At 38.4% G+C, this 23,035-nt stretch overlaps 1 protein-coding gene and 1 long non-coding RNA gene across 4 annotated transcripts in view; one reads left to right on the plus strand and one right to left on the minus strand.

Moving 5' to 3' along the window:
* The window catches only part of KDM5A (lysine demethylase 5A), an 86,239-nt gene extending 68,718 nt beyond the window's left edge, over positions 1-17,521 (minus strand). For all 3 annotated transcript variants that reach the window (XM_025461758.2, XM_049102891.1, XM_025461757.3), the window contains exons 1-5: positions 17,357-17,521; positions 14,603-14,680; positions 12,588-12,710; positions 5,349-5,519; positions 3,251-3,385 (exon numbers count right to left, since the gene is read on the minus strand). In XM_025461758.2, the coding sequence (XP_025317543.1) occupies positions 3,251-3,385; positions 5,349-5,519; positions 12,588-12,710; positions 14,603-14,680; positions 17,357-17,521 (672 nt within the window). The remainder of the gene's footprint in view (positions 1-3,250; positions 3,386-5,348; positions 5,520-12,587; positions 12,711-14,602; positions 14,681-17,356) is intronic.
* Positions 17,522-18,034: 513 nt separating this feature from the next.
* Positions 18,035-22,329, plus strand: LOC125753876 (uncharacterized). The gene is made up of 2 exons (XR_007406601.1): positions 18,035-18,505; positions 20,614-22,329. It is a non-coding gene; the product is annotated as an uncharacterized LOC125753876 (long non-coding RNA).
* Positions 22,330-23,035: the final 706 nt, after the last annotated feature.

Raw genomic sequence — 23,035 nt, forward strand, 5'->3', positions numbered from 1 at the left:
TGTAACCACCAACATAACAACTAATTCAGGTAAGGATCATCAATGAATGTGAAAACCACTGGGTAAAACATAACTGAAAGACAGTTTATTCACACTGTCTTATAGTTTACTCTGATTACTTTTATTAAAAACAGAATAAGTATATTGGAAAAATCTGGCTCAAACTTAGTGTTACCAATAATGAAACATATTGGCATTAAGGGCTTCATTCCAATGTATAACCCTTCTGATAACCCTTCATACAGACAAACTGATCCCAGCTGTCAAAAAGCTCATTGGTAAGGTCAGAGATGAAAAAATAATCATAGCAGGGTGCCTGGGTGGCTCAATAGGTTAAGTGTCCAACTCTTGACTTCAGTTAGGTCATAATCTCAGGGTTGTGAGATCAAGACCTGCATCAGACTCTGCTGCTTGAGATTCCCTCTCCCTCTCCCTCTTCCCTTCCCCATGCCACTTGCATGCACTCTCTCTCTCTCCCTCTAAAATAAAATCTTAAAAAAAAGAAGAAAACAATCACAGCAGAGTAAAGCAAGTGATGTGATATGATAGAGGTAAGAAAAGGGAGCAGGATAACTTTCATAACTTATGTTTCTTGTTTAAGAGACTATTGGATAGCTGTGCTTGTCATGGACACCAAGCTAGAAAATAACAAAAGAAAAACAGATTTAGAGAAGATGATAATGTTTGAGATGTACTGAATTCAGCATACCTGCTGTGGCCACCAATGGCCATCAATATGCATACACATGTATACATATACTACATGCACACACACATGCCTGGTAAACAGAAAAGAAACATGGGCATCTATGAGACATATTTAGGAATCTTGAGTGTACACGTAGTAACTGAAATCACAGGGTAGACGAAATAGCTAGAGAGAGTAAAGAGAGGAAACGACTAAAAATACCATGTAAAAGACAATTAGAAAAGAGAACAAAGATGACTGAGGAGAGGTCAAAGAGTGAAGAGGATAACCAGGAAAGAGGCAATACAGAAGCCAAAGAAAAATCAAGCTTGGGGGATCCCTGGGTGGCTCAGCGGTTTGGCGCCTGCCTTTAGCCCGGGGCACGATCCTGGGGTCTCAGGATCGAGTCCTACGTCCGGCTCCCGGCGTGGAGCTTGCTTCTCCTGTGTCTCTGCCTCTCTCTCTCTAGTTCTATCATAAATAAATAAATAAAATCTTTAAAAAAAAGAAAAATCAAGCTTACTGAATTTCAAGGAGAGTAATCAACAACCATATTAAATGTATACATGACCAGAAATGATGAAGGCTAAGAAATAAAAAAATTTTGACAATTAACTCAGTGGTAACTTGGGTGGTGTTTCAATAAAATGATCTAGTTCAACGTCAGATTACAGAGTAAGAAAGCTAGATACTGAAGAAATTGAGACAACATAAACTGTTTTTCCAGGAACTTCATGAAAAGAGGCAAGCAGTAAGGCATCATCTAGGAAGAGAGTTTTTGTTTTAAGATGAGACTTTCAACATGATTAAATTGGGGGTAGGAGGAGATCCAGCAGACAGAGGAGGTAGGAGAGAAAGATTTCACATCTGATAGATTAAAATCCCCAAAGAACCCAGAAAGGACAGATGTAGGACGTTTATTCTTAGAGACAAAGGTACCCTTTGCCCACAGAGATTAGGAGAAATTAAGAATGAATATCAATAATTCTGGATATGGGGCAAAAAGTTAAAGGATTTCTACCAGAAAGTCTCTTTTCTTTCTGAAATTGAAGACAAGGAATGAGGCCAACTTGGCAATATAGTAATTAAGGATAAATTGTGCACTAAACAAATTCTTCACTGAAAATCCTACAGATGGCTCTAGTTTCTACCTGATATCAACCAATCTGACTACGGTGGCAATTATTACAATGGGTAAAAACATTCTATGTTGTCCTTTTCTTATAATACATACAGGCAATGAGTAGCAGAAGGTTTCAGAAGGAACATCAAAAGAAATTTCATCACAAGCTGTCAACTAATTAGAGGAGCAGGGCCACCTGGGGCAACTCTTCAAAACTGAGTCCCCAGGTCAGAGACTAGTTTTCAACTGTTTTAGGTCTTGAAATAGAATCATCACTGTATACCCAAAGATGATCAAAATTTTTTAGATCGACCACAGTAACACAAATTACTTAATGACTAAACTAGAGTTACTAATTTATAATGGTTTGTAATTAAAAAATTCTTATGATAAATGTAAAATAGAATTAATATAATTATAATGCAGTAAAACACTAATCTAATTATAAACCACTAAATGATTTTTATTATATACCAGTAATTTACTAACAAATGAACGTAAGTTTATAATTCACTTTCCAATGAATTCCCATTAAATTCACATTTGCCATCCAAGACACCTACCTTTGTTATCAAAGTTCCTAAGAAGCTAAATTATCATTCAGGAGATTATTTAAGGAGCATAAATTCAGAGCAAGGAGAATAGCATCTTAACTGTCCCAACCTACCGACCTGTCTTTACAACAACTTTAAATACACATTTTGAGAACCACAAATGAGAATGGGGAAAGGAGAACAAGCGCAGACAAGAAGAAATTAGGGCGTTTTTCTTCTGATGAAATTATTTTAAGCTACAAGAACACTATAGAAGTTAACAGTGGAGCAGTTCAGACACTAAAACTTATACTCTAGCTTTTAAAGGAATAAGTAAAAAATAAAACCACACTTTCCTATAAGTAAAAAATAAAACCACACTTTCCTACTACTCTCATTTCTACTAACCACAAAAATAAAATATAATATAGTTCAGCAGCATGTCTGTAACAAGGGCCCTACAAGTTCCCAGAGTCACCCGCTGGTTTGTCTTCCCCATCAAAAACTGGTCAAAATTAACAAAAAGCTTTCCAAATCAAATCAGACTGAATTTGCAATTTCTTCCTGGTTCACCTTGAAGGTAAATGAAAGAGAGGTCTCTTCAAGTTCTAAAGAACAATAGTATGTGAATGTCTCTAATAATCACATAACTGTTCTGCACAATGAACTTAAAACTCCTGTTAAAGAGGATCCCTGGGTGGCTCAGCGGTGTAGTGCCTGCCTTTGGCCCAGGGCGCGATCCTGGAGTGCCGGGATCGAGTCCCGCGTCGGGCTCCCGGCATGGAGCCTGCTTCTCCCTCCTCCTGTGTCTCTGCCTCTCTCTCTCTCTCTCTCACGAATAAATAAATAAATAAATCTTTAAAAAAAAAAAAACTCCTGTTAAAAACGATCCACAGAAGTTGATACCTGAGACTTGACACGTCTTGTTCTCTTCGGCAGAATGTTCATTCTTGTGCCAGGCTCTGGGGAAGTTTGAACATCAGTGCCAAGAACTTCAGGCTCTACTTTTTCCTTAAGATCTAAATTAGGCATCTGTACACCCTAAAGAATCAGAGCACAGAAAGAGAGCAGGTTCACTGGTAAGAAATCAGATTTGAGAATCAGGGGAAAAATAGCAAATTTCCAATAAATCCCCAAAACTACATGAAACCAGATGACAACCCTATATACCAAATTGATCTATAGATGTAAAACAATCCCTATCAAAATTCTAGCAGGCTTTTGTTGTAGAAATTGAGAAGTCAATCCTAAAATTTACATGGAAATGCAAATTCTTTGGAAATTCTGAAAAGAGAAGAACCAAGTTGGAAGACTAACAGTACTGGATATCAAAACTTACTATCAAGCTATAATACTCAAGATTAGTATTGGTGTTAAGGTATATACTGATCAAAGAACAACAACAACAACAAAGAGACCAGAAATAAACCCACATTTATACTCAACTGATTTTCAACAATGATGCCAAGGTAAATCAACAGAAAAAGGGTAGTAGTCTTTTAAACATATGATACTGGTACAACTGAATATTCATATGCATTTCCCCTCCCCCACCAAAAATGAACTTAGACTTTATACCCATACAAAAAAACTCTCAAAATGGATCTCAGAGCTAAATATAAAAGCAAAAACTAAAATACTTCTAGATGAAAACAAAAAAAAAGGATCTTTGGGGCCTTGGATTAAGAAAAGATTTCTTAAATATGACCACAAAAGCACAATCCATAGAAGCAGGGGAAGGAAATCAATAAACTACTCTTCAAATACACACCATTATAAAAATGAAAAGATAAACCACAGACTAGCAGAAGGTATTTGTAAAATCATATACTTAGATAAAATCCTGATTATATAGCAAACTCTTAAGATGACAAGCAATCCAACAAAAAAAAGATCAGAACAGACACTTCATCAAGGAAGATATACAAATGACTAATACGCACATGAAAAGATGCACAACACCACTGGTCATCAGGGAAATGAAAATTAAGACCACAATGAGATACCACTACACACCCACTAGCATGGCTATAAGCAAAAAAAAAACTGACAATATCAAGTGTTGGCAAAGACGTGAAGAAACTGGAAACCTACATTACTGGTGGGAATGTAAAATGGTTCAGCCACTTTGCAAAACAGTTTTGCAGTTTCTTAAAAAGTTAAACATAAACTTACCATATAACCCAGCAATTCCACTCCTAGGTATCTACCCAAGAGAAATGAAAACATATGTCCACACAAAGACTTAGACATGAATATTCATAGCATTTATTCATAACAGCCATAAACTGGAGACAATCCAACTGTCCACCAACTGGTAAATGGATTAACAAATATGGTATAACCATACAATGGATTATTATTCAGCCGTAAAAAGGAACAAAATAGTAATAGAGTCTAAACACAGATGAACCTTGAAAACATTAGGCTAAGTGAAAGAAGACAGACACAAAATCATATTGTATGATTCCATCTACATGAAATTTCTACAAAGGCATAAAAACTACAGAGCCAGAAGGCAGATCAGGTATTTATCTGAGTTTAGTGGTAAGAAAACAAACCAACCACAACCCAACACAAAGGACCTTTCTGGGCTGATGGAAATATTCTAAAATTGTACTGTGGTGATTACTGCATAAATGTATAATTTATTTAAAGCCTACTGTGTAGCTACAATGACTGAATTCTATCACATGCAAAGTATAACCTCAATAAAGGTGTTAAAAAATACATGAAACCAACAGGAGGAATTTTTCAAAAAGCTTAAGTCATGAGAATCTACCTTAAATAAAGAAAATATCCTTCATTACCATTAGCCTTTACTTTTAACCACCAAAAATTACTCAATTAAAACTCATACCTTGATACCCCAAATTTTGGTACCTGGAAAAGCATAACTTGCTATACTTATTAGTGAACTGCTAACTTGTTATGTGAACACAGTCTAACAATCATATGTGGCAGACTGGATTTACCCACTCCTAAAAAAAATGATGCATCTCACCATAAGGCTGACACCAGATTGGAAAAGTTCATATGGGTAGAGAATTCTTTCATAATGTGACTTCAAAAGAGAGCCAGTTCCTTTTCCTGGCAGATATCCCAAGCGACTACCCACTTTAGACCATTTCTTCTCTTTCGTGACCATTTCAAAACCACCTTTGCTGGCAACAATCTGAAAAGAAAGTAAAAGTTGTTTAAAGAAAGAAAGGAGATTCATATATTGATTCTATATCTTGCCTGCTAAGTACAAAAATTATTCTGATCTAGATTTCTGATTTCCGTCCCATAAATACCTGACAAAATTGAAACCTGTGTCAACATTTAAAGTATGAAAGACAATGATCTTTAGAAGTTTTAAACTCTATTATTTAACTAATGTTATTGTGCCTATTTTTTAATGAAGCATTCAAAAACATTTAATAAATACACTCTGTGCATTATATACCTTGAGAAAACTAAACAGATTTATGTACTTGATATCCACAAGGAACTCTAAATATAAATAATTAAAAACAGAACAAAAATAAACAAAACCATAAATGTAAATTATATAGTATGAAACAAACATAAATCCTAAAAGTAGGAAAAGTAGATTATAGAATCTAAAAAAAAAAAAAAAACAATGGATTCAGAGAATATTTTGGAAAAGGCCGTAATTTTTCAGTTTTTTGTGAAGATTATGAAGGAATGATGGCAAAGATCAGATCATAGTGGTAGACTTACTAGAAAATATAGTACAGAATGTATTGACATAGGAAGAAGCAAGATAAATTGGACAATTTGGATGAATGCTCACATCAAACCAGGCACTATACAGAATATACATATATCAAAAAGTTCCCTATCTTCCAGAAATTGATATTGTACATCTCTCACACTCTAAAATATAGGCAGTCTTCAGTTGATTAATGATAGAATAAAAAGGACTGTGATCGTTATTTAAACTCAAAAAAAAATTTCCTCTTAGAGTATACACTACTGTTATTCTTCTGTATCAAAAAAGTTGAGAGGGGGGTGCCTGGCTGGCACAGTCGTTGTGAAGACAGATGAAAAAACACAAAAAGCACCAGGACAAAATAAACATGATTTCAATGTTAGCAGTATTATGATGTCTCTGTGTGGGCAAATGGGAGGTGTGCATGCTATAAATAAAAACATTTTCAGCTCTTGTACTCTACAATGTTATTACAGACAAAGACAGATCTATAGCAAAGCAAAATTTCCCTCTTCTGAAATATGTGAAAGCTTGGTGGAAACATGTAAGTTCACGTGCACAAGAGTTGAACACGTCTCGGATCCCTGGGTGGCGCAGCGGTTTGGCGCCTACCTTTGGCCGAGGGCGCGATCCTGGAGACACAGGATCGAATCCCACATCGGGCTCCCGGTGCATGGAGCCTGCTTCTCCGTCTGCCTATGTCTCTGACTCTCTCTCTCTCTCTGTGACTATCATAAATAAATAAAAATTAAAAAAAAAAAAAAAAAAAGAGTTGAACACGTCTCTAATTCATGGGATCCCCTGGGTGACTCAGCGGTTAAGCCTCTGCCTTTGGCCCAGGGAGTGATCCTGGAGTCCCGGGATCGAGTCCCACATCAGGCTCCCTGCATGGAGCCTGCTTCTCTCTCTGCCTATGTCTCTGCCCCTCTCTCTCTCTGTCTCTCATGAATAAATAAATAAATAAAATCTTTAAAGAAAAAAAAAAAAGAACACATCTCTAATTCTTTAGCTTCTTTTATCACATCCTCAGAGAAGCCCCTCTCTGTTAAAAAAGGTTATCCAGGAGAAAATTATAAAAAGAAAAAAAGGCTCATTTTTCCAATTTTGTAGTGTAAAAGAAGACACAATGAGGGCGTCTGAGAGGGTTTTCTGGAAGCAAGTGGATGAATCAGGATGCCTCTCATTCACATCTTTCCAGTGCTTCTATACTGTCAGGTACTGTTCTAGGTGCTTGAGATACATCTGTGAATAAAACAAAGATCTTTGCCCTCATGATGCTTACATTCTAGAAGGAAAAACAGGCTATAAACATAGTATGTAAATTTTAAAGTGAAGAAGAAACTTTGAAAAGCAGTTAAAAGACCTCACAAGAAGCAGAGTAAGGGTATAGCTGAAGTATTAAACAAGCACAAAAAACTTCATTATAAAGGTAAAATTCAAGGTGAAGCAGATATCCAAGCAGATATACAGGGAATAGTCAGGGCAAGGGCCCCACATTAGAAAGATTATCTCAAATGTTTGAGCAACAATAAGGAAGCCAATGCGGCTGAAGCAAGTGAGGAGGAGTCTGAAATGAAACAGAAGCTCTCTTAGTAATCTTCATTATACAATATAATTATCACCATTACATACTACTCTACTTCATATGCAAATCATCTTAAGCTAAATTTCCATTAGTAATGATATATCTGCATGGATTGAGTCATGCTGTCCCACCCAGCTAAGATGCTTACTGGCACACAGCTGTGAAAATGACAGCCAGCAGAGTATGGCAAAGAAATAAGATAAAACTATCTCACAAAGAAACTAACACTATGACTTTGGCTTTGTGCATACAACACTCTAACAGGGCCTAATACTATAAAACACACAAAACTTGCCACTTGTTTTTCTTCAACCGACAGATTCAAAAATTATCATGTATAATTCCAAAATAGAAAACGATTTACTACATTTTGCCATGAAATATATCACACCATTGTCACTAGAAAAATATCACTTATACCAAGCCTTCTAAAAGATACATGACATGCAACAATATACTGAACAAAATAGAGACAAGCCCTTAATCAAAACTTGACCAAAGAATAATGTCAATCAAGGTCAGAATTTCCATCCAATGTAAAACTAAGTGTGGCTAGTAGGAGACAATCTTAATAGACATTAAGTAGCAGTAATCTTCTACTTAAAAGCTCCCTCTCAAGCCTTCACTGAAATGACAGTAAAGGAACAAAAAGACATAGGACACAGATGAGAAAGCAGATACACAAGTAATAATCTAGCAGGCAAAAAACAAAAACCAACTGAATACCTTCAAAAGAAGAAAGCCAAGGAGAAGCCTTTCCAAAATAGGGCCTGGAAAGGCTTAAGAAATGGAAGCAACAGTCCCTTTAAAATCAGATATAACGGGATGTCTAGGTGGCTCAGTGGATGAGCATCTGCCTTTGGCTCAGGTCGTGATCCTAGGCTCCTGGATGGAGTCCCACATCAGGTTCCTACGGGGAGCCTGCTTCTCTCTCTGCCTATGTCTCTGCCTCTCTCTCTCTCTCTCATGAATAAATAACATCTTTAAAAAAAAAAATCAGAGATGACAATAAACAAAGAATAGGACTGGCTGAAAACTTTTATAAAAATAATTAGAGGGCAGTCCAGGTGGCTCAGCAGTTTAGCGCCGCCTTCAGCCCAGTGCCTGATCCTGGAGACCCGGGATCGAGTCCCACGTCGGGTTCCCTGCATGGAGCCTGCTTCTCCCTCTATGTCTGCCTCTCTCTCTGTGTCTCTCATAAACAAATAAAATCTTAAAAAAAAAAAAAAAAAAAAAAGGCAATTAGACCTCCTCCAGTCAGTACAGCCAGGCAACTACCCCAAGCTGTCTACCCCAAGCAGATTAGAGATTTACTCTCAGGGGAGTTTGAAAAGAAGGGAACCTAACCTAAGAGAAATAGGTAAGCTAACTAAAGATCAGTCTAACATCCAACTAGTAAAAGTTCAGAGAAAAAAAAGGTAAGTGGAAGAAATTATCAAAGAATGGAAAAACTACAAGAAAAGTTATAGGACCTCAAAAACATGAGCTCAGATAAGAAAATTTATCAAGTGCAATAAAAATATTCAATGATGAAGTGGACATTCTCTCCGCAGAAGCAGTTGCATGGAGAAGGGTATCAGGAAGTTTGGAAGAAGACAATATGGCACATTACAAGGAGCTAAAATTGAATCTGAGATGGAAGGTTACCAAAATTTTGCTTTTGCTTAGAGACATCTCCTGCACAGTTGTGCCACTGAGAAAGACAGCAAAAAGATGAAAAGTCTTAGAATCATTGACTGGAATGATTCACAAATTCCCTTATGATGACCCTACTTAAAACAAACTTCATGAAGACTTACATAAAAATAAAAGGTAAAAAAATAAATAAATAAAATAAATAAAAGGTAAATTTAAACAGCTTTGTTCACTATGGAATGTTCTGTTGGACTTTAAAATTAGTGCTGAAGGTTCTACATCTTCAAGAAAAATAAAGCCACATAGGAAGGAACAAGGATTACTATTGCATCTTTCTTCTCAACAGCAACACTGGAAACTAAAAGATAATGGAGTAAAGTTTTCAAAATACTAAAGGAAAACAATTTACAATTGAGACTTCTAAACACTACCAAACTACCACTAAAGTATAAGAATAGGACATTTTTAGATAAGCAAAAAATTTACATTCCATTTATCTTCTTGTTCATAAAACTAACAGAAGAAATGCCTCACCAAAATAGGAGTAAGGCAAGTAAATAGGAAGATGTGAAATAAGAAGAGAGGCAAAGGGAATTCCCAGAATAATAAAGTAAAAGGAGGTTCCAAGCTGACAGTTGATCTTAAAAAACAAGGAGTCTGGATTGGAGTAGAAAAAAAGAATTCCAGGGGATCTCTGGGTGGCGCAGTGGTTTGGCGCCTGCCTTTGGCCCAGGGCACAGATCCTGGAGACCTGGGATCGAATCCCACGTCGGGCTCCCGGCGCATGGAGCCTGCTTCTACCTCTGCCTGTGTCTCTGCCTCTCTCTCTCTCTCCCCCTCTCTCTCTCTGTGACTATCATAAATAAATAAATTAATTAATTAATTTTAAAAAATTAAAAAAAGAAAAAAGAATTCCAGAGGAATGGCTCCAAGAGGAAAATGGAACTGATAGACTACCTGATAGGTAAAGCATATGGATTTATACTGCTGGTAGAAAATCTGAAAAATCAGTTTTTGATGGGTAACAAAGAAAGCTTACAAAATGAAAACAGGAAGGGGGATTAATTCCAAGAAAAATAAAAATTGGTATAAGGAAAACAATCATATCACACTATAAGGCTCAGGTACAAATAATATTTGTATTTACAGTCACAGTAATAATTTTTTTATTAAAGAGTTTATTTGATTGAGAGAGAATGAGCACAAGCAGGGAGAGTGGGAGAGGGAGACGCAGGCCCCTCACTGAGCAGGGAGCCCAACATGGGGCTTGATCCCAGGACCCTGGGATCATGACCAGAAGCCAAGGCAGACGCTCAACCAACTGAGCCACTAAGGTGCCCCACAGTAATAAGTTTTCATTAATAAAAAAGTTGATCTGGGATACTTGGCTGCCTCAGTCAGTGGAACATGTGACTCTTGATTTTGGAATTGTAAACTCAAGTCCCACGTTGGGTATAGAGATTACTTAAAATCTTTTGGGGGCAGCCCGGGTGGCTCAGTGGTTTAGCGCTGCCTTTGGCCCAGGGCGTGATCCTGGAGACCCGGGATCGAGTCCCACCCACGTCAGGCTCCCCACAGGAAGCCTGCTTCTCCATCTGCCTATGTCTCTGCCTCTCTCTGTGTGTCTCTCATGAATAAATAAATAAAATATTTAAAGAAAAAAATCTTTTTTAAAAAAATTTGATCTAAGTATACTAGAACAGAACAGGGGAACTATGTAAGGATTTAGGTTTCTTATACCCATTCTCCATCACTAATAGTAGAAAATCAGGCTATAGTATTTAAAACTGAAAAGTGAAGAACTAACATGAGCATAGTATTTGGAAATAAAAGTATCTAAATCAGAAACGACCAAAAGAATTGAAAATGATTAGTTCTGAAGACTGGGGATGGGAGTGGAGAGGTGGAAAGGAAGAATTTAAGCCTTACATTTTAAAATATTACACAGACCAAAAAAAAAAAAAAAGGTTTAAGGTTTAAGGGCTAGAACGAATGTTCTTTGCTGCACTAATTATAAACAGTAATTATTAACATAAAACTCCATTAAGGGAAAGCCCCGGGTGGCTCAGCGGTTTAGCTCCGCCTTCAGCCCAAGGCATGATCCTGGAGACCCGGGATAGAGTCCCATGTCAGGCTCCCTGCACGGAGCCTGCTTCTCCCTCTGCCTGTGTCTCTGCCTCTCTCTCTCTCTCTCTCTCTCTCTCTCTATGTGTGTCTCTCATGAATAAATAAAATCTTTTACAAAAAAAAAACTCCATTAAGTTATAGATATTCCACGTAACACTTTTTATTACTAAAAATAATAAGACAAAATGGTTTAGTCAACATAGGAAACCATCAAATTAACAATTTAAACACTCAGACTGATAACTAAAAATTGCTTCCCATTATAAAGTAGTGGAAAGCAAACTGTTTCAAAGTCATGTCATTGATGACACTAATTCCTGAGACACTCACCAGCTGTCAGCCATATAAATCTTCTGCTTTAAGATTTAGTGTAAAATTTTTAAAACATTCTGACCTGAAACTAAATTTAAAATATTTTACATGTTTGTCTCATTTTTCCTTGAAAGTGATATCTCTAAAACTAACTCTTCAATTTAAATAATTTTATTTCAAAACAGTGTCAGAGGATATGAAAGACCACACAGAAAGATATTTTGTAAAATTCCTCAGATAATCAAGCTGTCTTCACTCAAGTCAAAAGGATTGTAAATTTTTATTATTGTATTAACAAAACATGTTTTCAAGGTAATTTAAACGCTGCCGCAGGTCAGTTAGTTCTTTCACATTAAGAAATATAATTTTACAAAGTTAATGGAAGTGTAGGCAAAAATTAGTCTAAACTCTTCACCCTTGAGTTATCAAGCTCTGGATAATGCTGGCTTCAGTTAGCATGCTTACAAATATTAACATAAGTGATACGCAGCATATGAGAATGGTGAGCACCATGAATCTCTTTTAATAAAACAAATTTTCAATTAAATTAAAAAAGTATAAAAAAGATGACAAGATCAACATAAAACATTTAAACTCAACACAAGATAATATTAACAGATTGGTGTCATTTTTTTGTGTATTATTTATCACAGAGCCTACTAATCTATGTCATTAAATGTTAAATCTTAAATTATAAAATAATTTTTTAAAAAATTTCAAAATCTGTCATTTACACTTATTCATGCTTACATTACATTGTCAACTCCTCCATAGCAAACAATGTTTTCCATCAAGTTTATTGGAAATTCCTAATTTCATAGATTCACTAGTCTCTGCTCCAATTTCTAAACCAAGTACAGCCTCACCTTGCTCAAAGCATACAGATCCAGGATTTTTCGCTCCACCACTGGAATTTTTAAAGTAGATCCTTGGAGTTCCCAAAATTTTGCTAATTGATCCAAGAAGTCTAGTCTCACTCTGGTCATTGCCTAAGATTATTAAAAAACAGAAATCAGAAATAGGAATTAAGTTATGATTGAAAATAAATGAGTTTTACTTAACAAAGATACTCATTTCTCTAAAGAAATTCAAAGTCTACATTATTGCTTAGTCCAACCCTGTAAAATAAGGCAATAATAAAGAGAGAAAATCCTTTTTTAAAAATATTCTATTTATTTATTCACAAGAGACACAGGGAAAGAGGCAGAGATATAGGCAGAAGGAGAAGCAGGCTCCCTGCAGGACTCAATGCAGGACTTGATCCCAGGACCACAACCTGAGACAAAGGCAGACACTCCACCACTGTGCCACCCAGGTGCCCCAAGACAAAATACTTCTAATAAGCTTTATTCACTACGGCAAAAAAAGTCACTTTCATATATGAGAAATGTTCTTACATTTTATCAACCAAAGCAATTTTTTGATAAAAGTTGGCTTGTCTTTCAGCTAACCGGAAAATTTAGTAAATTGGATTATTCTGTTTCTAAGCATTCTATCATTTCGTCTGTAGAAAATATGCCTACCTCAGTACACCAATTCTCTACCCCACCGATATTAAGATCCTTCATGTATCTAATGACAAGACACTAAAGGGAAAAAGATTAAAATCTTGGAAAGTAAATATTTCAGGAGCATCAAGGGAAAAAAATATTTCATTGCGACACATTAAGCCTCAGCTAGCTAAGATTTCTCTTTTGTACTCTGAAACAGTTTTCTACCATACTGAAGTACCTTTCTGATAAACCAGCAGACAGAAAAAAACAGAGATATTTAAACAGACTTCAGGGGATCCCTGGGTGGCTCAGTGGTTTGGCGCCTGCCTTCGGCCCGGGGCATGATCCTAGAGTCACAGGATCAAGTCCTACATCGGGCTCCCTGCATGGAGCCTGCTTCTCCCTCTGTCTGTATCTCTGCCTCTTTCTGTGTGTCTCTCATGAATAAATAAATAAAATCTTAAAAAAAAAAAAAAAAAAGACTTCAATTTAGAAAACTTAAAAGAAACTACTAATATTTAAAGAGTTATTAATAAATCAGATTACAGTCCTGGAAAAGTTCTGTTAGAACTAAAAATAATCTTTGAAAACCTCTGATAAAATATTAAAATCTACTTTCCAAAGACCCCAAGAGACAGAATCTTCCAACATCAGCAAAAATTTTAGTAGAATGGTAAGGAAGCAGAACTTAGAATTTCAGGTCTCAAAATAAAAAAATAAAAAATAAAAAATAAATAAAAAAGAATTCCAGGTTTCTGCAGGTGAGCACTGAATATTTCCACTAAGAAAAAAAAACATAGCTGGAGATACTTTCCCATAGTCCCAGTTAAGTTGAAAAACTGTTAAGAACTTTTTACTTTTTTTTTTTCTTTTTAACCAGAAACTTCCTTCCATTCAGGCGTGCCTGAGTGGCTCAGTCAGTTAAGCAGCCTACTCTTGATTCAGTCTAGGTCTTGGTCTCCTGGTTGAGGATTCAAGCCCCACATAGGGGTCCACGCTGAGTGGAGCCTACTTGAAAAAAAAAGAAGAAAGAAAAAAGAAAAGGAAAGGAAAGGAAACATCCTTCCATTCAATCCCAACAAACATTCTTTTTTTTAAAACTTTTTTTTTTTTAATGTTGTTTATTTATTTCAAAGAGAGAGACCCTGACCCCGCATGTGTGCATGTGAGCATAAGAGGGGGAGGGTCAGAGGGAGAAGCGACTCCCTGATGAGCAGGGAGTCTGAGGTGGGGCCTGAGCTGAAGGCAGCTGCTTAACTGACAGAGGCACTCAGGCGCCCCTCAGCTAACATTAATTCTAAGCCCTGGTACGTGAGTTGCTCAAAGTTCTCTACAGGAGCCCTGACAAAGAATGAATCAGGAAGCAGAAATCACAATATAACACTCACCTCAAGTTCATTCAGGCGCTGGACTCTGGGAGTGAAACGAAAGCTTTTTACTTCACATGCAAATGGTGGTTGCCAATCCTAAATAAAAATACATATATATTTTTAAACATATTGATGTGTAAGAATGCATTATTCATTCCCTCAAATTTAAGGGATGAATAGCCATAAATGATGACAAGTCAACTTTAAGTCTTTTTCATTGTAGAAACAGGAAAAGTAATACTTTTTAGATGAGATGTTTTTAATATTACTTCTCTCCAATCACTTCTCTCTCATACTGTCTTATTAAAAGTATTTTATCTATAAATCCTCTTCAAATTTCAGGAGTCCCATCCTTTATAACCCACAATTATGCTTTCCCCAATTAATCAAGTGGAATGCAGTGAACTTGTGTATCACAACAGGGTCTAATAAACCTCCCAAGTTTACTAAATGAAAAATAAAACAGAATTTGAAAGAAACTAAAAAGGGTAAAACTGAAGATTAAAAGGTGATTTTTAAAGTACTTATATAATTGGTTAATATCTTTTTGTTTTCATGGGTAATGTGACACAGCACTTTACAGTCTGTGTTACATAAATGTTTTGTTCAAAGCCTGGTTTCTCAACACCCAAATATTTTTTTAAAAAGTAAGCAAATTCACAGAATAAGGGCAATTTCCAGATTGGAGTTATGGTATAACTGAAATGGGCTGGCACAATTCAAGTAGGATTCTAGAAAACATATTTTGATTTGGCCTAAATAATAGTAAATCTACTTAAAAATGTGAGAAGTAGTCAAAAAAATTTTCCTTACCTTAGAAACCAAAGAACATCAATTTTGAAATTAAATTCTGCTTGTAAACAAGATTTATTTTTAATGATAATAAGACATACAAAGAGAAGGTATATTATTTCCATCTTTTTTTAGTAATGAACTATTTTTTTTGTACTAAAGGAATCCTGAACACAATTTCTAACTCATAAAGGCAACAGAGTAGATGAAAATATGGTTTAGGAAAAACTTCAGAGCTTAAAGTTTTGCCAGTATTAGGTAATTTTGATAGTTCAACAGTTAAATGAAGCTTTTAATTAAATGTCAGAAGTTAAATGATGCTTTTGGCAATGCATATGCCATCATTCGTCATAGAAATCAGCTTTTAATCTTTCATCTGTAATTAACGTTTATAAATCTTAATCAAATTCATTAAGCATAAACAGGTGTAGTAGCATGCCTGGGTTTTAGAATAAAACAGATTGATCTAGGTTCAAAATCTACTTTGCCACACACCCAAGATCATTCATTTGATAAGTTATATAACTTATTCAGAGTTGTCTTATCTGTAAAATGAGATGTTATTTACCCACTAGGGCTTTAAAGAATATGAAGTGAAATAATCTGTAGGTGCTAAATTAGCTTCTCCTCCTCCCTCCTAGCTTCAGCTCTTTTTATTCTCTATGGTGCACACCACTGTGGTAGTTTGTGGTGAGAGCAGACGCTTTCTAAAATGCAACACGAAAACAGTACTTCATCCTTTATTCTTATAACTAATAGACAAAACATAAAGCAAGGTGTCCCTTTAAGAAGCACCGAAGGCAATAGTTCACACACTTTAATGTGCATTAAGCATCATCTGAGAGTACTTACTAAAAAAGCACATTCTAGAACTTCCACATCCAGAAATCTATTCTAGTCTGAAAAAGGGGCCTGGAGATCTGCATTTTAACAAGCAGCTGGTTGAGCCTTGTGCAGGTGGACCAGGAACAGCATTTGAAAAACGTTGGTCTCATGGGTAAAGAAAAAAAATCTTTTGACCTTGAGCAAATCACTCAACCTCTTGGGGCACTAACGCCCCCAAAGGAGTAGTATCTGCTTTCCTTAAAGATTGAGGATTATAAAAAACCTACAGGCAAACAGTTACTTGCAATAATTGCAATTCATAAATCTTTGAACCTTGGTTCCTTATGTCAAAAGAGTTCCTCTTAAACCACCAAATTCTAAAATAAATGCTGCACCTTCTCGTCCCCTGGGAAGACTTTTTCATTGCGGCAACACAGTCTAGGGTTCTTGTTTGGTAATCCCATTCTAGGGGACGACTAGATCTCAGATTACCGTTTAAGAAATCTTTCCTTTGAAATGAGGCTTGCAAATATTTACTAAATCAACCATTAGTAGGACTCGGATTAGAAAAACAAAAAGTCAGTGTAAAGGCAGTTTTTACTCTAGCATCCTAAGGAGAAAGCACAGTACACGAGGGTACAACACGTCCTAACACTTCGAGCACCTCCTCGGCCAGCGCAAGGCCCGAAGTCTTTTGTTACCCTTGCCTACAATCAAAGGGGAATAGAAGTACCAGCTCCCAAGTTCTGGGCAGGAAGGCCCGTGGGACACCGCTCTGGCGCTCAGACAGGCCTACCACAGAAGCCTGCAAAAGAAACCAAGAACACCCAGAAACCTAGCTTCTAATTGTTGAGAAACGAGAGAGTAAATATGAAAAGGAAGAAGGACCGGGAAAGTAAAGCTAGGGACGCCTGGGTGGCTCAGCGGTTGAGCATCTGCCTCTGGCCCAGGGCGTGATCCCGGAGTCCCAGGATCCAGCCCCGCATCGGGCTCCCTGCGTGGAGCCTGCTTCTGCTTCTCCCTCTGCCTCTCTCTCTCTCTCTTTCTGTGTGTGTGTGTGTGTGTGTATCTCTCATAAACAAATAAAATCTTTTTAAAAAAGAAAAGAAAGTAAACCTAAAGCACTCCCCCTTCCGTCTCCCCGGACTCCGGTACCTTGGGCGGTCGGATTTTGCAGATGCCGGTTTTCTCTGCCAGAGGCCGGATGCGGCCGATGAAGCTGAGCGGGTCCGTGAACTCCTCCCAGCTGGGCTCAAAGACTGGGCACTCCGGCGGCGGCACAAACTCGGCCGCGTAGCCCCCCGGCCCCACGCCGGCCATGGCAACACCCGGGGGGCCCTCCGACGGGCGGGGGGGAGAACAGGTGGAGAAAGGCTGGTCGAAGGCCACCGAACCCTCTCACGTCTCCTGACAGGGGCCGAAGCTCATCGTCTCGGACCAGAACCGCTCCACACAGGAACCCAACCCCACAGTCGCTTCCTCTTCTCGTTTGTTATTGTTTCCTTCGGGGTTTTTCGTCTCTGGGTCAGGACTTTTCCGGAAGTTCAGGTACCGTCAAATCCCTCCGCCGCCGCCACCACAGAAACAGAATCCCTCCGCCGCGACGCGCTGCCTCGGCGCAGGGCCTTCCCCTTCCTGGCTTTGCCCGCAACCGGGGAGGGTTCCTGGTCCGCGGGCGTGCGCGGGTCGGCGCCGTTCCACAGCTTCGGGCGGCCCGGCCCCAAGGGCCCGCGGGCTCTCTTTCAGGGAAGACAACGCTGAGGGCGAAGCCTCCGAGGCTCGGGGCCGCGCTCTTCCGGCGCGGAGGAATGTGTAAAGCCCCAGAGGGCAGAGGTTCTGCTTCCGGGAGGAGGGCTCTGTTCCCTTTTGTGTATGAACCACACGAAAACAAGCTCAGCCAGCCCTGGGCGGTGCTGTCCCCCGGTCCCGGTATCGCGGCTGGTTTTAACCTTCGCATCTGCCTTTTTCTACGTAACTAGCTTTTTCGGCATCTCTTTCTTCAGTCTTGTGTATCCCTTCCGAACCCTCTCCCTCGGCCGCTTTCTAGCTGCCTCGTCTCCATGACGACAGGTTCGGGTCCTATCTGTCCCCCAAATCCTGCCGGCCGGCCTCAGCCGCGGCCCAGGAATTGTTTTTTGTGCACGTGGAAGCCACCGCTCCTGACCTTGCTGTTCCAGCATTGACCCCGAGTCATCTCAACAGCAAGCACTGTACTCTGCTGACTCGCTCCCTAAACCTTTCTCGGTACGCTGTAAAAGCTGTGGCAACCGTCTGATCCTGCTTGTCAAAAATTTTTAAGCCAAGGTACTTCTCCCCTTACTTCAAACTGTGGGCAATAACGTAGAAAGAACTAAAGAAGAAACCGTGAAAAGGTAGTTCCAGCATTAGATATTTGGAAGGAAGGCTTCTTTCCAGGGCTTTTTCTCGGGCTCCCTGTGCAACAGCTACCCCAGGACCTATTGCCAACTGTGGTTGATGACTCCCAAAACTGTATTTCCAGCCAAGATTTTTCTTTTGCATTACAAACCAGTGCATCTAGGGCCGCCTGGATGGCTCAATCAGTTGAACAAGTGCCTTTGGCTGAGGTCATGACCCTAGCCAGGCTCCAGATCAGATCAGCGGGTAACCTGCCACTCCCTCTATAACTCGCCCTTGTGCACTCCCCTCTCTCTGTCAAATAAATACATAAAATCTTAAAAAACAAACAGTACATCTAGCTACCTACTAGATAAGCCCACTTAGTTAATTAAAGTACCCACAGTTGGGGGATCCCTGGGTGGTGCAGCGGTTTGGCGCCTGCCTTTGGCCCAGGGCGCGATCCCGGAGACCCGGGATCGAGTCCCACGTCGGGTTCCCTGCGTGGAGCCTGCTTCTCCCTCTGCCTATGTCTCTGCCTCTCTCTCTCTCTCTCTCTCTCTCTCTGTGACTATCATAAATAAATAAAATTTTTTTAAAAAGCACGCACAGTTATTACAGTGTTCCCAGTTTTCATGAATGATTTCATCCACCTACTCAGTTGCCTGAGCCAGAGATCTAGATATTAATCCTTGACTCCTCCCTTACTATGTACAATCGGATGTCAAGTCTAGAGATTATGTCACCTAAAGATTTTAAATTATCCATTGCTTCTTCATCTTCATTATCATGATCCTAATTTCTCCCCTGAATTGTGATAGCTCAGTTCTTACCCCCTTCAAGCCCCATTCAGCATCATTGTCAGATTGCTTTGTCTAAAACCCATCCTACTCCCAAGCACCATCTGTTAGGTTTCTCCATGTACTACACAAAGAGTTTTTTGATGGCTTTAATGCGCCATGCTTTCTCTCATCTCTGAGCCTTCACAGATGTTTCCTCTGTCTGGAATATGTATGTTTACTCTCTTTACCCCACCCCCACAGTTTCATTTATCCCCTTTCAGATCTACTATTCTTTCATCTATCAGATTAAATATCTCTTCCTCTGGGACGCCTGGGTGGCTTAGCAGTTTATCGTCTCCCTTTGGCTCAGGACAAGATCCTGGAATCCCAGGATCAAGTCCCACATAGGACTCCCTGTATGAAGCCTGCTTCTCCCTCTGCCTGTGTCTCTGCCTCTCTCTGTGTGTGTGTGTCTCTCAAGAATAAGTAAATAAAATATTTTAAAAATAATAATTATCACTTCCTCTGGAAAGCATTCCCTAACTCTCGAAAATCATTTACTCAGTAGCAACCTGTACTTCCTTATCAAACTTTTTTGGCTTAATTGCCTTTCTTCCTCCAACTGTAAACTATACAAAGACAGGTGCAGAGTTTGTTTTAGTGACCATGGTAGCCCCAATTCCTAAAATAGTACTTGGTGTATAGAAGGTCTGTTGAATGAGTCTGTTGAATGAAGGAATGGCTTCATCCAAAAATTCACCTTGGGGTCCCTGGGTGGCGCAGCAGTTTGGCGCCTGCCTTTGGCCCAGGGTGCCATCCTGGAGACCCGGGATCGAATCCCACGTCGGGCTCCCGGTGCATGGAGCCTGCTTCTCCCTCTGCCTATGTCTCTGCCTCTCTCTCTCTCTCTCTCTCTCTGTGACTATCATAAATAAATAAAAATTTAAAAAAAGAACTCATATATTCTTTAAAAAAAAAAGTTCACCTCGTGTGTTCATTGCCTCAGCCTACAGTTACATATAACAGATTTTGAAATTCTACCATGGTGTGGCATATATAATATCCCTTCATTTGATTATAGCATTCATAAAAGTTAACACACAGTTACTCACACGTACCAGTCTAAACCCCATATACAAACACTTGTTTCAGTTAGCCTTTGTTATGAAACAAACCACCTCAAAACTTAGTGGCTAAAAAGCTTAGTGGCTAAAAATGAAAATATTACTGCAATTCTGTGGGTTGGTAATCTGGTGTTCTCATGGTTTCCCCTAGATCACTCATGCAGCTACAGACAACTGACAGCTGAACTGGAGTTGGAGGATCCAATATGGCCCCATCACATGTCTGGCAGGTGGTTGCTGGCTGTTGCCTGGGAAGCCTCAGTTCTCTACATGACTTCTTATCCTCAGTTGTGCTTTTTCATGGGATGGTCTTAACATTTCAAGAGCATGAAAGTGGAAGCCTAAGCCGATGTTCTAGGCTCCAAAATGTACAAGATCACTTCTGTCACATTGTGTTGGTCAAAGCAAGTCATAAGGCCAGCCCAGATTCAAGAGAGTGATGGAACAGACTACATATCTTGATGGGAAGAACAATATCACATTGCAAATGAGTAGAGAGAAAGAAAAGTGTGATTCATTCCATACAATTATAATGATTCACAATAAAATCAGATTTTGTAGTATTTAAAGCTGAAAAATCCATATTCACAAAAAAGAAAAATAATGAAATTCTAAGTAAAGCAAGTAATATTGATGTAATCACTAAATATGTAATTAAAGTATAATGGTTTTGCTTTTGTAATAATGATAGAGCAGAGGAGCCCTGAGTGACATTCAAAATAAGCACAAAAGAAAAAAAAGCACAAACTCCTAAAAGCTTTGTTTCTGTTTATTTGCTTTTTTGTCTTTTGAGTTATACTTACCAAGTACTTTATTATAAACTGTCTCCCTAGTAGAATGTAAAAGCACAGGGTAATTATCCTCAATCATTTTTTGCTTCGATATGCCAGAGAAATTTGTAGCAATCATTTAAACAATGAGTCTGTAATAGAAGAGCAGTGAATAGCTCCGCTGGGATGGAAAAAAACTTCTCCAGTTTCACCCACATGAGATTCTGATGCTCCCCTCAAAGAGGGTAGGTGAACCCACCCTCACTCCTCATGCCCATCCCTTTGAGAATCACTACTGTACAGGTCTAACTTGCATTTAATCAGCTCCTATGAGGGCTTTCTCTAAACAGCATGTAAAATTGTCAATAGTACTTGGGTCTCTGGGTAGAACAGGTATAGGTGTAGTTTAAAAGTGCTGTTTGCCTTATTTAAGCAGTTCCTAAAAACTTTTGCGAAAAAAATTTAATGTTAAAGTATTGTGTTTTATCCAAAATTTATTTTCCTTAGTGCCAGAATAGGATAAAATGAATACCCAACTCTGATAATCAATTAACTAGGCTGTGATCTCTGATAATTTTTAAACACATGACAAAAATTCATAAATTCAGACTGAGGGAAGGCTTGTTTCAGAGAGCCAAAAGTCAAAATTACTTAATTTCTTTAAGGAAGAGCTATTTTGTTTCAAATATAGTTTTTACCAGTGGTTCTCAAACTTTTTGGTCTCAGGACCACTCTATACTCTCAAAAACTCTGTACTCTTAAAAAAATATTCTGTACTTTGAGAACCCCAAAACTTCCTGTTTATATGGATTACATATAGATATTTACTATATTAGAAATTAAAACTAAGGAATGTTTAAAATATTTACTCATTTAAAAATAAAAATAAGGGATGCCTGAGTGACTCAGTCAGTTAAGCATCTGCCCTCAGCTCAGGTCATGATCCCAGAGTCCCTGGATTCAGCCCTGCATTGGGCTCCCTGCTCAGTGGGGAGTCTGCTTCTCCATCTGCCCCTCATCCTGCTTGTGCTCTTTTCTCTCACTCACTCTCTGTGTGTCTCTGTGTGTAAAAAATAATAAACTCATTATATGTTGTATTAGCTTTCTCCAGAGAAACAGGGCCAATAGGATGTACATATATGAAGAGAGAAAGTTAAGAATGAGAAATTAGCTCACACACTCATGGAGGCTAGCAAGTCCAAAATCTGCAATGTGGGCTAGCAGGCTGGAGTTCTAGGAAAGCTGATGGTCCAGTTCAAAGACCAGCAGGCTGGAAACCCAAGAGAACTGATGGTACAGATGAATTCTGAAGGCAGTCTGCAAGAGAATCACATCTTGCTTGGGGAGGCTAGATTTTTGTTCAAGCTTTCAGCTGATTAGATAAGGCCCACCCACATTATGAAGAGCAATCTGCTTTACTCAAAGTTCATTGATTAAACATTCCAAAATTCATCATACATGCTAATATAAATATATTTTATAATAATATTTTGCAAGAGGAGTTTAGTGATAGTGGCTTTGGTTTATATTTTTTGAAAAACTTTTTAATGTCTGGCTTGTGGAATCAAGCTGGATTCTTATATTTGTTTCTGCATGCAATCTTCTGTGACATTTTATTTGAGTTGAAATATATGAAAAAAATCCAGCATCACACAGATATGTAATTGGAAAGGGAATAGTATTTTTTCAGTATTCAGCCTTTTCAGCTAATTGTAATTTCTTAAAGGCTGCAATATGGAACCTAAAACTTTATCAATGAACTTTTGGAACTCTGTTACATTAAAATGCACATCAACATTGTCC

The sequence above is a fragment of the Canis lupus genome, chromosome 27 (genome assembly GCF_003254725.2).
Source record: "Canis lupus dingo isolate Sandy chromosome 27, ASM325472v2, whole genome shotgun sequence".
In the NCBI taxonomy this organism is placed as follows: Eukaryota; Metazoa; Chordata; class Mammalia; order Carnivora; family Canidae; genus Canis; species Canis lupus.